At 39.5% G+C, this 15,766-nt stretch overlaps 1 protein-coding gene across 4 annotated transcripts in view; it reads right to left on the reverse strand.

Annotated features, from left to right (window-relative positions):
* LOC133555758 (dedicator of cytokinesis protein 7-like) overlaps positions 1-816 on the reverse strand; it is an 84,245-nt gene extending 83,429 nt beyond the window's left edge. For 3 of the 4 annotated variants that reach the window (XR_009807396.1, XM_061905084.1, XM_061905083.1), the window contains exon 1: positions 571-810. Coding sequence is in view for 3 of the 4 variants with exons in the window: in XM_061905084.1 (XP_061761068.1) it covers positions 571-620 (50 nt within the window). In the remaining variant the exon portion in view is untranslated. Of the gene's footprint in view, positions 1-570 lie in introns of all 4 variants that reach the window. The other variant, XM_061905085.1, reaches the window with a different exon arrangement.
* Between the last annotated feature and the right edge of the window lie 14,950 nt (positions 817-15,766).

The raw sequence follows: 15,766 nt of genomic DNA on the forward strand, positions 1-15,766 counted from the left end.
TTTTTTTTCTCCAAAGTTTGGACTTCATGCTGCGACATGATTCCTCCCACACCTTTGGAGGCGGGAGGAAGCCAGAGTAACCGGAGGGAACCCACGCAGTCAGAATATTAGTTGTTAAATCTTGGAGAATGATTAAGAGTACAAAAGCCTTTAAATTGATATATTTGTTAAAAACATTTAAAATGATTTAGATAACCCATTTTTTACTTTTATTTTATTATTTTCATTTATCCATATTTAATACTCTGTATTTGCTTGATGAAAGTGCCTTGACTGTTGTTTGTTGTTCAATAAAAAAAAGGTAAATATACAAAAAGTGGCACATTGTTGACAAGAGAGGAGACGGTTGTTTACTTTGCAAGAACTTCATGTAACGATGACGTCACAACCGTTATGAAGCAACAATGTAGCGCGGCAGCAGCTAGTGACGTCACACCTAGCTTACTTGTTGTGCGCTCACACTTTCGGGGAAAGACGGCGTTTAAACAATGTCTTCCATTCCCAGACACAAAAGTTCCTTCACTAAACTTGTGTACAGCGGTCAGGTTCCACAAAACAAGTTGGACTCACCGGTTGATTTTGTGCGCGAACGCCCGCCTTTCGCTGGCCGTGGACGTCATGGCGCGGCCCCCATGTAACCTCCGCCAAGACGTGGTACTTTGGCTGCGTCCCGTCTGTCCAAGTGTTGTGTTTGGTGCGGACGCGAGAGTCGAGAAGAGCCGCTTCCTCCTCTTCCACGCGGGGGACTTGGCGGCGATCCTGGCCGGGAGCCCGGCTTCCTCCTAGCGGCTGGGCGGCGCGCCACTGTCAAGCCAAGGGGGGAGAATGACCTCACTTCCGGTACAGCTTCAAAGTAAAACGCTTACTTCTTTATCTTATTTACTTTGTGGGAACACATTACTTTGAACTACTATACATCAATAATGTTTACAAACCAAACTGAGGTACGGACACTTATCGTCGTGGAACTTTTGACGTCATTCTACTTCACTTCCGGTCGCCCCTTGTTTCCCCTGCAGCTTGTGCAAGGTGTACATGATTGTTCACGCACACTTCTCACCTGACCGGTTTTTAAGCGCTGTACTTGTCTCTTGTCTCCTATTTCCATCACCACTATTGACATTTACAAAAAAAATAACAATATATATATATATATAAATACTTATATGAGCAAGTAAGTTTATGGCTTAAAAAAACCTTCACGTGAATCCCAAACATGATCAAAGCAAAATTGAAACAAAAAAGACTTTAAAGCCCAAGACCAGCATGATATTAAAGAATAGGGTAATCTTTCTTTGTTGGCATGTCATATTATTCACGCACAATGGGCGACACCTACTAATGACGTCACAATAGGGTGTTTTGGCGAGACTGCACCAGCAGGGGGTGCTGTAGACCATGTGTAAAAGGGGAATGTTGCCATGTTTGACCTCTGCAGATGTATGGTGCGTCCCTTTTATAAACTGCTACAGTTAGACAGATTCATCTATTCTCCATTCACTTTATGGAGGTATGGGTGAGCTGGAGCCAATCCCAGCTGACTTGGGGGGCAAAAGACAAAGTACACCCTGGAATGGCAGCCAGACCATCACCAGGCCCATACAGACAAACACCCACTGGTGTGTAAACCATTACATCACTGCACTGCCTATATACTTTATAGAAGTTCATCAAATACACATAATAATGATGCAGAGTACCAGCCTCAATGGACCCATATACTTTTAATTGTCTGTGGATTGGAATAACTACACCCACACACTCATGATTATTTTATTTATTCATATATATATATATATATATATATATATATATATATATATATATATATATATATATATACATATATATATATATATATATATATATACACACACATACATATGTATATATATATATATAAATATATATATATATATATATACACACATACATATGTATATATATAAATATATATGTATATAAAAGTGTATACATACACATATATATAGGCACATATATATACACTTATATACAGTACATACGTATATATACACCTATATACATACATATATATATAACTACTCATATATATATATATATACGTACATATAAATACATAAACAAACATATACATGTATATATACATACATATATATATACACATACACATACAAGTATATATACAGTTTATATAAACATATATACATGCAAATACACACATACCACAGATAAGCGGAAGATGGATGGATATGTATACATACATATGTACGTACATATGTATATGTAAATACATGTGTTTGTAAATGTATATACAGACATACATATATATGTATGTATATATATATATATACAAATACACATATATATGTATACATACATGTATGTATATACATACATGTATGTATACATATATATATACATACATATATGTATACATACAGACATACATATATATGTATGTATATATATATATATATACAAATACACATATATATGTATACATACATGTATGTATATACATACATGTATACATATATGCATAAATATATACACAATATACATATAAACCAAAATATATATGTATATATATATATATATATATATATGTATGTATATATATATATGTATATATATATATATATATATATATATATATATATATATATATATATTTGTATATATAGACATCCATCCATCTTCTTCCGCTTATCCGAGGTCGGGTCGCAGGGGCAGCAGCCTAAGCAGGGAAACCCAGACTTCCCTCTCCCCAGCCACTTCGTCTAGCTCTTCCCGGGGGATCCCGAGGCGTTCCCAGGCCAGCCGGGAGACATAGTCTTCCCAACGTGTCCTGGGTCTTCCCCGTGGCCTCCTACCGGTCGGACGTGTCCTAAACACCTCCCTAGGGAGGCGTTCGGGTGGCATCCTGACCAGATGCCCGAACCACCTCATCTGGCTCCTCTCCATGTGGAGGAGCAGCGGCTTTACTTTGAGTTCCTCCCGGATGGCAGAGCTTCTCAGCCTATCTCTAAGGGAGAGACCCACCACACGGCGGAGGAAACTCATTTGGGCCGCTTGTACCCGTGATCTTATCCTTTCGGTCATGACCCAAAGCTCATGACCATAGGTGAGGATGGGAACGTAGATCGACCAGTAAATTGAGAGCTTTACCTTCCGGCTCAGCTCCTTCTTCACCACAACGGATCGATACAACATCCGCATTACTGAAGACGCCGCACCGATCCGCCTGTCGATCTCACGATCCACTCTTCCCTCACTCGTGAACAAGACTCCTAGGTACTTGAACTCCTCCACTTGGGGCAGGGTCTCCTCCCCAACCCGGAGATGGCATTCTACCCTTTTCCGAGCGAGAACCATGGACTCGGACTTGGAGGTGCTGATTCTCATTCCAGTCGCTTCACACTCGGCTGCGAACCGATCCAGTGAGAGCTGAAGATCCCGGCCAGATGAAGCCATCAGGACCACATCATCTGCAAAAAGCAGAGACCTAATCCTGCGGTTACCAAACCGGAACCCCTCAACACCTTGACTGGGCCTAGAAATTCTGTCCATAAAAGTTCTGAACAGAATGGGTGACAAAGGACAGCCTTGGCGGAGTCCAACCCTCACTGGAAACGTGTCCGACTTACTGCCAGCAATGCGGACCAAGCTCTGGCACTGATCATACAGGGAGCGGACCGCCACAATAAGACAGTCCGATACCCCATACTCTCTGAGCACTCCCCACAGGACTCCCCGAGGGACACGGTCGAATGCCTTATCCAAGTCCACAAAGCACATGTAGACTGGTTGGGCAAACTCCCATGCACCCTCAAGAACCCTGCCCAGAGTATAGAGCTGGTCCACAGTTCCACGACCAGGACGAAAACCACACTGTCCCTCCTGAATCCGAGGTTGGACTATCCGGCGTAGTCTCCTCTCCAGTACACCTGAATAAACCTTACCGGGAAGGCTGAGGAGTGTGATCCCACCATAGTTGGAACACACCCTCCGGTCCCCCTTCTTAAAGAGAGGGACCACCACCCCGGTCTGCCAATCCAGAGGTACCGCCCCCGATGTCCACGCGATGCTGCAAAGTCTTGTCAACCAAGACAGCCCCACAGCATCCAGAGCCTTAAGGAACTCCGGGCGGATCTCGTCCACCCCTGGGGCCTTGCCGCCGAGGAGCTTTTTAACTACCTCAGCGACCTCAGCCCCAGAAATAGGAGAGTCCACCACAGATTCCCCAGGCACTGCTTCCTCATAGGAAGACGTGTTGGTGGGATTGAGGAGGTCTTCGAAGTATTCCTTCCACCGATCCACAACATCCGCAGTCGAGGTCAGCAGAACACCATCCGCACCATACACGGTGTTGATAGTGCACTGCTTCCCCTTCCTGAGGCGGCGGACGGTGGTCCAGAATCGCTTCGAAGCCGTCCGGAAGTCGTTTTCCATGGCTTCCCCGAAAATCTCCCATGTCCGAGTTTTTGCCTCCGCGACCGCTGAAGCTGCACACCGCTTGGCCTGTCGGTACCTGTCCACTGCCTCCGGAGTCCTATAAGCCAAAAGGACCGATAGGACTCCTTCTTCAGCTTGACGGCATCCCTCACCGCTGGTGTCCACCAAGGGGTTTTAGGATTGCTGCCCCGACAGTCACCAACTACCTTGCGGCCACAGCTCCGATCAGCCGCCTCGACAATAGAGGTGCGGAACATGGTCCACTCAGACTCAATGTCCAGCACCTCCCTCGTGACATGTTCAAAGTTCTTCCGGAGGTGGGAATTTAAACTTTCTCTGACAGGAGACTCTGCCAGACGTTCCCAGCAGACCCTCACAATGTGTTTGGGCCTCCCAGGTCTGTCCGGCATCCTCCCCCACCATCGCAGCCAACTCACCACCAGGTGGTGATCGGTAGAGAGCTCCGCCCTTCTCTTCATTTCATTATATAGACATATATATGTATATATATACACATAAATGATAAAATGAGAAATGGGTTGTACTTGTATAGCGCTTTTCTACCTTCAAGGTACTCAAAGCGCTTTGACACTACTTCCACATTCACCCATTCACACACACATTCACACACACATTCACACACTGATGGAGGGAGCTGCCATGCAAGGAGCTAACCAGCACCCATCAGGAGCAAGGTGGAAGTGTCTTACTCAGGACACAAGACACGTAATGAGGTTGGTACTAGGTGGGGATTGAACCAGGGGCCCTCGAGTTGCGCACGGCCCCTCTACCACTGCGCCACGCCGTCCCACATATAAATGTATGTATATACATATATATATCCATCCATTTTTCTACCGCTTATTCCCTTTGGGGTCGCAGGTGCCTATCTCAGCTACAATCTGGCGGAAGCCGCGGTACACCCTGGACAAGTCGCCACTTCATCACAGGGCCAACACAGATTGTCAGACAACATTCACACACTAGGGACCAATTAGTGTTGCCAATCAACCTATCCCCAGGTGCATGTCTTTGGAGGTGGGAGGGGCCTATCCCCAGGTGCATGTCTTTGCAGGTGGGAGGGGCCAATCCCCAGGTGCATGTCTTTGGAGGTGGGAGGGGCCTATCCCCAGGTGCATACATGTAAATATATACATTCAGTACATGTAAATATATATACATTCAGTACATGTAAATATATATACATTCAGTACATGTAAATATATATACATTCAGTACATGTAAATATATATACATTCAGTACATGTAAATATATATACATATATATATATAGAGACAGAGTGTAATGTATATAATTTTGCCAAACTCCATGTGCCATGTTGGCACATTCAGCACCATGGAGAGCGGTGCAGGCAGTGAGAGAAAAGAGGCATTTAAGACAATTTTGAGATGAAAATACATCAGATTATTAATATTGTTCCTTGTTTGTGGGACATTGCAGCCTCCATTGCTTCTTACAAAGCTGCTTCCTCCCCTTTGCTCCACACCTTCCCTGCCTGCGTCCTCGCTCAGCCCTCTTTCACTTCCTCCATGGCCACCATTGTTGTTAAAGTGCCCAGCCCCCACCCCACCCCCCCCTCCCTCCTCCTCCCAGCGCCGTCACTGCTGTGCTACATCCAGGAACAAAAGAGAGAGTGTCAGACACCACCCACTAGATCTTTTTCGCACTAAAGCCCCCAGATGGGGTTGGGTCCTCTCAAAATGGACCTCCACCCTTCCTGCCCCCCCCCCCCCAAGAGTTCAGGACTCAGCTGCCCATCATCCACCTGCTCAGCCGCGGCCGAGGGGACATCACACCCCCTACTCTCCATCCCTGCTCCACTATTCAAATCATTAAACACCTTTTGTTTTTAAACCAGGCAACTGCTTTTTAGCCTTTTGGCAGCCAAACTATTTGGACAATAAAAAACATTGTACAGCATTCAAATGTTACATTTGTCTTTGAAAAAGTAAAAAGTACAATTAAAAGGTAGACTTTCTGCTTTAAATGAAGAGGTTTCCCACAATTCAGCTTTTAGCATATGGCAGTCATTTGATGTCAATGACTATCAGTTACAGGGGCTTAAAAGTACTATTTGTGAAAACTAGCTTGCTTTGCTGCCTTCATGTTCTCCTCAGGAAGTGAAAATCATTCTCTCTTGCAGGACTATTCCACTAAATTGTTCAGGGGGAGGGACTTAAAAAAAACAACAACAAAAAAACAAAAAAACAACCAGACTATTTTGTACAAAATCAAATCCTAATCAAAGATCCTCTAATAGTTTATATGAAAGTAGTGCTCGATTTTTTTTTAGGAAACAGCAAAAATTGTAATCAAAGATCCTATAATAATTTATATGATAGTAGTGCACTGTTGTTTTCAGGACACAATTGTAGTTAAAAATCCTCTAATAGTTTATACATACGACAATAGCAAGTTTATATGATAGTAGTGCACTACTGTTTCATGGACCTACAGCAACAATTCTAGTCAAAGATCCTCTCCTAGTTTATATGATAGTAGTGCACTGCTGTTTCATGGTCCTACTGCAACAATTCTAGTCAAAGATCCTCTCCTAGTTTATATGATAGTAGTGCACTACTGTTTCATGGTCCTACTGCAACAATTCTAGTCAAAGATCCTCTCCTAGTTTATATGATAGTAGTGCACTACTGTTTCATGGTCCTACTGCAACAATTCTAGTCAAAGATCCTCTCCTAGTTTATATGATAGTAGTGCACTACTGTTTCATGGACCTACTGCAACAATTCTAGTCAAAGATCCTCTCCTAGTTTATATGATAGTAGTGCACTACTGTTTCATGGTCCTACTGCAACAATTCTAGTCAAAGATCCTCTCCTAGTTTATATGATAGTAGTGCACTGCTGTTTCATGGTCCTACTGCAACAATTATAGTCAAAGATCCTCTCCTAGTTTATATGATAGTAGTGCACTACTGTTTCATGGTCCTACTGCAACAATTCTAGTCAAAGATCCTCTCCTAGTTTATATGATAGTAGTGCACTGCTGTTTCATGGTCCTACTGCAACAATTCTAGTCAAAGATCCTCTCCTAGTTTATATGATAGTAGTGCACTACTGTTTCATGGACCTACTGCAACAATTCTAGTCAAAGATCCTCTCCTAGTTTATATGATAGTAGTGCACTACTGTTTCATGGTCCTACTGCAACAATTCTAGTCAAAGATCCTCTCCTAGTTTATATGATAGTAGTGCACTGCTGTTTCATGGTCCTACTGCAACAATTCTAGTCAAAGATCCTCTCCTAGTTTATATGATAGTAGTGCACTGCTGTTTCATGGTCCTACTGCAACAATTCTAGTCAAAGATCCTCTCCTAGTTTATATGATAGTAGTGCACTACTGTTTCATTGTCCTACTGCAACAATTCTAGTCAAAGATCCTCTCCTAGTTTATATGATAGTAGTGCACTACTGTTTCATGGTCCTACTGCAACAATTCTAGTCAAAGATCCTCTCCTAGTTTATATGATAGTAGTGCACTACTGTTTCATGGACCTACTGCAACAATTCTAGTCAAAGATCCTCTCCTAGTTTATATGATAGTAGTGCACTACTGTTTCATGGACCTACAGCAACAATTCTAGTCAAAGATCCTCTCCTAGTTTATATGATAGTAGTGCACTACTGTTTCATGGACCTACAGCAACAATTCTAGTCAAAGATCCTCTAGTAGTTTTATAGGATAGTAGTGTACTGCTGTTTCAATTACCTACTGCAAAAATTATAGTCATAGATCCTCTAATTGTTCATACAACAGTAGTGCACTACTGTTTTTAGGAAAATACAGCAAAAAAGTATAGTCAGAGATCCTCTAATAGTTTATATGATAGAAGTCCAGTGCTGTTTCATAGACCTCCTGCAAAAATGTTACCGAGTGCAAGAATGGTAGTGAAAAATCTTTTATATGACAAAAGCTCTCTGCTGTTTTTAGCTACTTATTGCTAAAAAAGTAGACTGAAAATCATTTATAGTACAGAAACACTCTTCTTTTTGCAGATCGACAAAAAAGCTAGTCAAAGATCATCTAGTCTTTACAACAGTTGCATTTTTACATCTTTTAAAAACTACTAAAAAGATGCTTGTCCAATAACTCTACTCTATATTGGAGCAGTATTTCACTGTTTTTAAGGACATACTACACAAATGCTTGTCAAAGATCCTCCATGGCAGCGTTCTGCTGTTTTTAGGGTACGAGTGCAAAAATTCTAGTCAAAGATCCTCTAGTCTATATAGCAGCAGTGCACTGCTGTTTTTAAGGACTTTCTGCAAAAATACTTGCCAAAGATCCTATAGTCTATGTAACAGTAGAGCACTGCTGTTTTTAAGGACCTTCTGCAAGAATTCTCCTCAATGATCCCCCAGTCCATAAAACAGTAGTTTTTAAGTATTTAAGGACATACAGCAAAAATACTTGTCCAAGATCTTATAGCCTAAGTGACGGAAGTGCACTGCTGTTTTTAAGGAGCTACTGCAGCAAAAATTGTAATGAAAGATACTCTAGTAATCACTGCTGTTTTTAAGGACCAACTGCAAAAATGGCAGTCAAAAATCTTTCATATGCTGTTTTTAGCTACTTACTGCAAAAACATAATAGTCAAAGATCATCCAGTCGTTACAACAGTAGTGCTCTCATATATTCTTTTAAGGACCAAGTGCAAAAATGCTGTTGTTAACTACTAGGGAGCAAAATACTAATCAAAGATCCTCTATATGACAGTAGACACAAGACATTAGTGCTATGCAAAGTGTGCTTCTTATAAAAATAATTTAAAAAAAGAAGACATTTGTGATGACAAGTTGCTGCTGTAAACTTGCTGTTTTAGGTTGCAGAGATGGAAAAGTTGACTCTTGTGTTGGACTGATTATCGGAACAGCAAGAAAGAACAAAGGAGTTTTTTTCTAAGGACATGAAGGAGAAAAGTCAAAGAGCCCACTTGTGATGGTGCGCCTGCAAAGGAAGGCAGGAAGTGATGAATATGATCAATAATGCTAATGGTCACTCTGATGCTGGTGTACTTTACCAGGGGAGGGGCCGCAGATGCTCATTCGTCTGTTGACCCCTCCTCAAAAAGCTTCTGCATCTTCAGGAAAAGCTCTTTGTCAACCTCCGACCTTTGACCCCCTAGAATACATCTGCTGGGAGACAGCAGTTGATGTTGTCCAGGGGTTAGGGGTAATTATTGCGCAATCAGTCAGACGCCGCATATATGACTTTGAAATGTTTAAAGGTCACTTCTGGCAACTTTTATTGACTCTTGGACCAGCGGAAACATGTTTTATTATTAATCAGATTGATTATTAGATGCTTTGTCACCTACACGATTACACAGAGTTAATATGGGCTTCAGCATATTTAAACTGTCTTCGGTCGTGTGTGCGTGTGTGTCTGTGTGTCTGTGTGTGTGTGTGTGTGTGTGTGTGTGCGTGTGTGTGTGTGTGTGTGTGTGTGTGTGTGTGTGTGTGTGTGTGTGTGTGTCTGTGTGTTTGTGTATGTCCGTGTGCATGTGTGTCTGTGTGTGCGTGTGTGTCTGTGTGTGTGTGTGTGTCTGTGTGTGTGTGTGTGTGTGTGTGTGTGTGTGCGTGTGTGTGTGTGTGTGTCTAGAATCTGGTAAAAAGAGCATCAGCAGGAAATGGATATTACAGGAGAGCCCAATTTTGAGGCTGTGGATGTGATGATCTGTTTTGTTCAGTTAAAGTCCTACTGAAATGAGATGTTCTTATTTAAAGGGGGATAGCAGCTCCATTCTATGTGTCATACTTCATCATTTTGCCACATTGCCATATTTTTGCTGACATGATTTAGTAGAGAACATCCAGGATAAAGTTGGCAACTGCAGAAAAGTCCTGCCTGGAGCGGAAGTCGCAGAAGATGACGTCACATGTTGATGATGTCACAAGTGTGATGTCTCCTCACATATTCACATTGGTTTTAATGGGAGCCTCCAACAAAAACAGCTATTCGCACCCAGAAAACGACAATTTCCCCATTAATTTGAGCGAGGATGAAAGATTCGTGTTTGAGGATATTGATAGCGACAGACTAGAAAAAAAAAAAACGCGATAGAATTGGGACGTATTCTGATGTTTTTAAAGACATTTACGAGGATAATTCTGGGAAATCCCTTATCTTTGTATTGTGTTGCTAGTGTTTTAGTGAGTTTAACAGTACCTGATAGTCGGAGGGGTGTGTCCACGGTGTGTCTGGAGGCCAGTATCTCAGGGGAGTCGACAGCAGCTGTACGGACGACACAAGCTCAGCTGATATCCGCTAAGAAGCGACTTTTTAACCACAATTTTCTCACCGAAACCTGCTGGTTGACATTTGGTTGGGATCCATGTTCTCTTGACCGCTCTGATCCATAGTAAAGTTTCAGCTCCGGGAATTTTAAACAAGGAATCACCGTGTGTTTGTGTGGCTAATGGCTAAAGCTTCCCAACTCCATCTTTCTACTGTGACTTCTCCAATATTAATTGAACAAATTGCAAAAGATTCAGCAACACAGATGTCCAAAATACTGTGTAATGATGCCATTAAAGCAGACGACTTTTAGCTGTGTGTGTGTGCAGCTCTCATACTTCCTAAAAACGCGCGACGTCCTGCGTACACGTCATCATTACACGACGTTTGCAAGACAAAACTCCCGGGAAATTTAAAATTGTAATTTATTAAACTAAAGCGGCCGTATTGTCATGTGTTGCAATGTTAATATTTCATCATTGATATATAAACTATCAGACTGTGTGGTGGCTAGTAGTGGCTTTCAGTAGGACTTTAAAGACTCCCTTAGTCCTGTTTCAGCACCCTAGGTTTATGTGGTCTTGCTTGCCATGGGTGCTGATTTTTTTCTTTCTTTACTTGCCTCTGATTAGTGTTCAGGACACTCACCTGCTCCCAGCCACTAATCAGAGAGCTGCTTTTTGCCACAATCAGTCTGCCTGTCTTGCTTGCTTCATGCAACACGTTAGCTGTGTTTACTATTATACTAAGTCTTCCTGTTAGCTGTGTTTACTATTATACTAAGTCTTCCTGTTAGCTGTGTTTACTATTATACTAAGTCTTCCTGTTAGCTGTGTTTACTATTATACTAAGTCTTCCTGTTATCTGTGTTTACTATTATACTAAGTCTTCCTGTTAGCTGTGTTTACTATTATACTAAGTCTTCCTGTTAGCTGTGTTTACTATTATACTAAGTCTTCCTGTTAGCTGTGTTTACTATTATACTAAGTCTTCCTGTTAGGTGTGTTTACTATTATACTAAGTCTTCCTGTTAGCTGTGTTTACTATTATACTAAGTCTTCCTGTTAGCTGTGTTTACTATTATACTAAGTCTTCCTGTTAGCTGTGTTTACTATTATACTAAGTCTTCCTGTTAGCTGTGTTTACTATTATACTAAGTCTTCCTGTTAAGTGTGTTTACTATTATACTAAGTCTTCCTGTTAGGTGTGTTTACTATTATACTAAGTCTTCCTGTTAGCTGTGTTTACTATTATACTAAGTCTTCCTGTTAGCTGTGTTTACTATTATACTAAGTCTTCCTGTTAGGTGTGTTTACTATTATACTAAGTCTTCCTGTTAGCTGTGTTTACTATTATACTCAGTCTTCCTGTTAGCTGTGTTTACTATTATACTAAGTCTTCCTGTTAGGTGTGTTTACTATTATACTAAGTCTTCCTGTTAGCTGTGTTTACTATTATACTAAGTCTTCCTGTTAGCTGTGTTTACTATTATACTAAGTCTTCCTGTTAGCTGTGTTTACTATTATACTAAGTCTTCCTGTTAAGTGTGTTTACTATTATACTAAGTCTTCCTGTTAGGTGTGTTTACTATTATACTAAGTCTTCCTGTTAGGTGTGTTTACTATTATACTAAGTCTTCCTGTTGGGTGTGTTTACTATTATACTAAGTCTTCCTGTTAGGTGTGTTTACTATTATACTAAGTCTTCCTGTTGGGTGTGTTTACTATTATACTAATTCTTCCTGTTAGGTGTGTTTACTATTATACTAAGTCTTCCTGTTGGGTGTGTTTACTATTATACTAAGTCTTCCTGTTAGCTGTGTTTACTATTATACTAAGTCTTCCTGTTAGGTGTGTTTACTATTATACTAAGTCTTCCTGTTAGGTGTGTTTACTATTATACTAAGTCTTCCTGTTAGCTGTGTTTACTATTATACTAAGTCTTCCTGTTAGGTGTGTTTACTATTATACTAAGTCTTTCTGTTAGCTGTGTTTACTATTATACTAAGTCTTCCTGTTAGCTCTGTTTACTATTACACTAAGTCTTCCTGTGATGTGTGTTTATTATTATACTAAGTCTTCCTGTTAGGTGTGTTTACTATTATACTAAGTCTTCCTGTTATGTGTGTTTACTATTATACTAAGTCTTCCTGTTAGCTGTGTTTACTATTATACTAAGTCTTCCTGTTAGCTGTGTTTACTATTATACTAAGTCTTCCTGTTAGGTGTGTTTACTATTATACTAAGTCTTCCTGTTAGCTGTGTTTACTATTATACTAAGTCTTCCTGTTAGGTGTGTTTACTATTATACTAAGTCTTCCTGTTAGGTGTGTTTACTATTATACTAAGTCTTCCTGTTAGCTGTGTTTACTATTATACTAAGTCTTCCTGTTAGGTGTGTTTACTATTATTCTAAGTCTTCCTGTTAGCTCTGTTTACTATTATACTAAGTCTTCCTGTTAGCTCTGTTTACTATTACACTAAGTCTTCCTGTGATGTGTGTTTATTATTATACTAAGTCTTCCCGTTGGTTGTGTTTATTATTATACTAAGTCTTCCTGTTATGTGTGTTTACTATTATACGAAGTCTTCCTGTTAGCTCTGTTTACTATTACACTAAGTCTTCCTGTGATGTGTGTTTATTATTATACTAAGTCTTCCTGTTGGGTGTGTTTACTATTATACTAAGTCTTCCTGTTATGTGTGTTTACTATTATACGAAGTCTTCCTGTTAGCTCTGTTTACTATTACACTAAGTCTTCCTGTGATGTGTGTTTATTATTATACTAAGTCTTCCTGTTGGGTGTGTTTACTATTATACTAAGTCTTCCTGTTATGTGTGTTTACTATTATACTAAGTCTTCCTGTTATGTGTGTTTACTATTATACTAAGTCTTCCTATTAGGTGTGTTTACTATTATACTAAGTCTTCCTATTAGGTGTGTTTACTATTATACTAAGTCTTCCTGTTAGGTGTGTTTACTATTATACTAAGTCTTCCTATTAGGTGTGTTTACTATTATACTAAGTCTTCCTGTTATGTGTGTTTACTATTATACTAAGTCTTCCTGTTAGCTGTGTTTACTATTATACTAAGTCTTCCTGTTAGCTGTGTTTACTATTATACTAAGTCTTCCTGTTAGGTGTGTTTACTATTATACTAAGTCTTCCTGTTAGCTGTGTTTACTATTATACTAAGTCTTCCTGTTAGGTGTGTTTACTATTATACTAAGTCTTCCTGTTAGGTGTGTTTACTATTATACTAAGTCTTCCTGTTAGCTGTGTTTACTATTATACTAAGTCTTCCTGTTAGGTGTGTTTACTATTATTCTAAGTCTTCCTGTTAGCTCTGTTTACTATTATACTAAGTCTTCCTGTTAGCTCTGTTTACTATTACACTAAGTCTTCCTGTGATGTGTGTTTATTATTATACTAAGTCTTCCCGTTGGTTGTGTTTATTATTATACTAAGTCTTCCTGTTATGTGTGTTTACTATTATACGAAGTCTTCCTGTTAGCTCTGTTTACTATTACACTAAGTCTTCCTGTGATGTGTGTTTATTATTATACTAAGTCTTCCTGTTGGGTGTGTTTACTATTATACTAAGTCTTCCTGTTATGTGTGTTTACTATTATACGAAGTCTTCCTGTTAGCTCTGTTTACTATTACACTAAGTCTTCCTGTGATGTGTGTTTATTATTATACTAAGTCTTCCTGTTGGGTGTGTTTACTATTATACTAAGTCTTCCTGTTATGTGTGTTTACTATTATACTAAGTCTTCCTGTTATGTGTGTTTACTATTATACTAAGTCTTCCTATTAGGTGTGTTTACTATTATACTAAGTCTTCCTATTAGGTGTGTTTACTATTATACTAAGTCTTCCTGTTAGGTGTGTTTACTATTATACTAAGTCTTCCTATTAGGTGTGTTTACTATTATACTAAGTCTTCCTGTTATGTGTGTTTACTATTATACTAAGTCTTCCTGTTAGGTGTGTTTACTATTATACTAAGTCTTCCTGTGATGTGTGTTTACTATTTTACTAAGTCTTCCTGTTAGGTGTGTTTACTATTTTACTAAGTCTTCCTGTTAGGTGTGTTTACTTTTATACTAAGTTTTCCTGTTAGCTATTTCCTTAGCTTCCCGTGCAATTGGCACACTTTTCTTGTGTTTGTTTGCATTTTCCTGTATTTTGGGATTTTGACTGATTTATGGGGAATAAATCATTGTCTTACCTTCACATTACTTCTGGAGTTCTGTCTGCATCCTGGGGAAACAGTCCACGCAATAACATGCGACCCCAAGGTAACAATGGATGGAAATCACAAAGGTTATTTATAAAATGGAGAAGATAACGGCTTTCATTAATTACAAATTGGAGAAATTGACTTTGTACTGGGAAAACTGGGTCAATTTTGTCACACCCCATAAGCCTGATTTTATTTTCCCAAATTAGTGATTGCATTGTTTGAAAAAGATTACTCCCTTTATGTTCATATATTTTATTTATTTACTATCTCTTTATATTCATTTTTATTTATTCATTTATTTGTTAATATTAATACTACTTTGATTTGTTTAGTTTTTAGCTGTTTTTCTCTTCTTTTTTTCTTTGGGGGGGGGGGGGGGGGGGGGGTGGGATCTTAGGAATATAAACAAAAACAAATATTATTTTGACATTTGGGGCAGACCCTAGATGTATGATGTATGCAAGTATGATGTCATGCAGGGGTGTCAAAGTCATTTTCATTGAGGGCCACATCGCAGTAATGGCTGCTTTCAGAGGGTTGTTTTTCGAAATGAATTATGCATGCGGGTACTAACTTGTGATTAATCATGATTAATCAAAATGCATATGCATTTGATTGAGATTTTTTAATGTATAACTTGCTGTAAAATCATAAATAAAGGTGACAAGCAGATATTTATCTATTTGTTTTTATCTCACAAAAAGAGTTTTGCAATACAGTATATAATAACAATTGTCATGATGAGTATAATAACAATTGTCATGATGAGTATAATAACAATTGGCATGATTAGATAA

Source organism: Nerophis ophidion, linkage group LG07 (assembly GCF_033978795.1).
Source record: "Nerophis ophidion isolate RoL-2023_Sa linkage group LG07, RoL_Noph_v1.0, whole genome shotgun sequence".
NCBI classification, from domain to species: domain Eukaryota; kingdom Metazoa; phylum Chordata; class Actinopteri; order Syngnathiformes; family Syngnathidae; genus Nerophis; species Nerophis ophidion.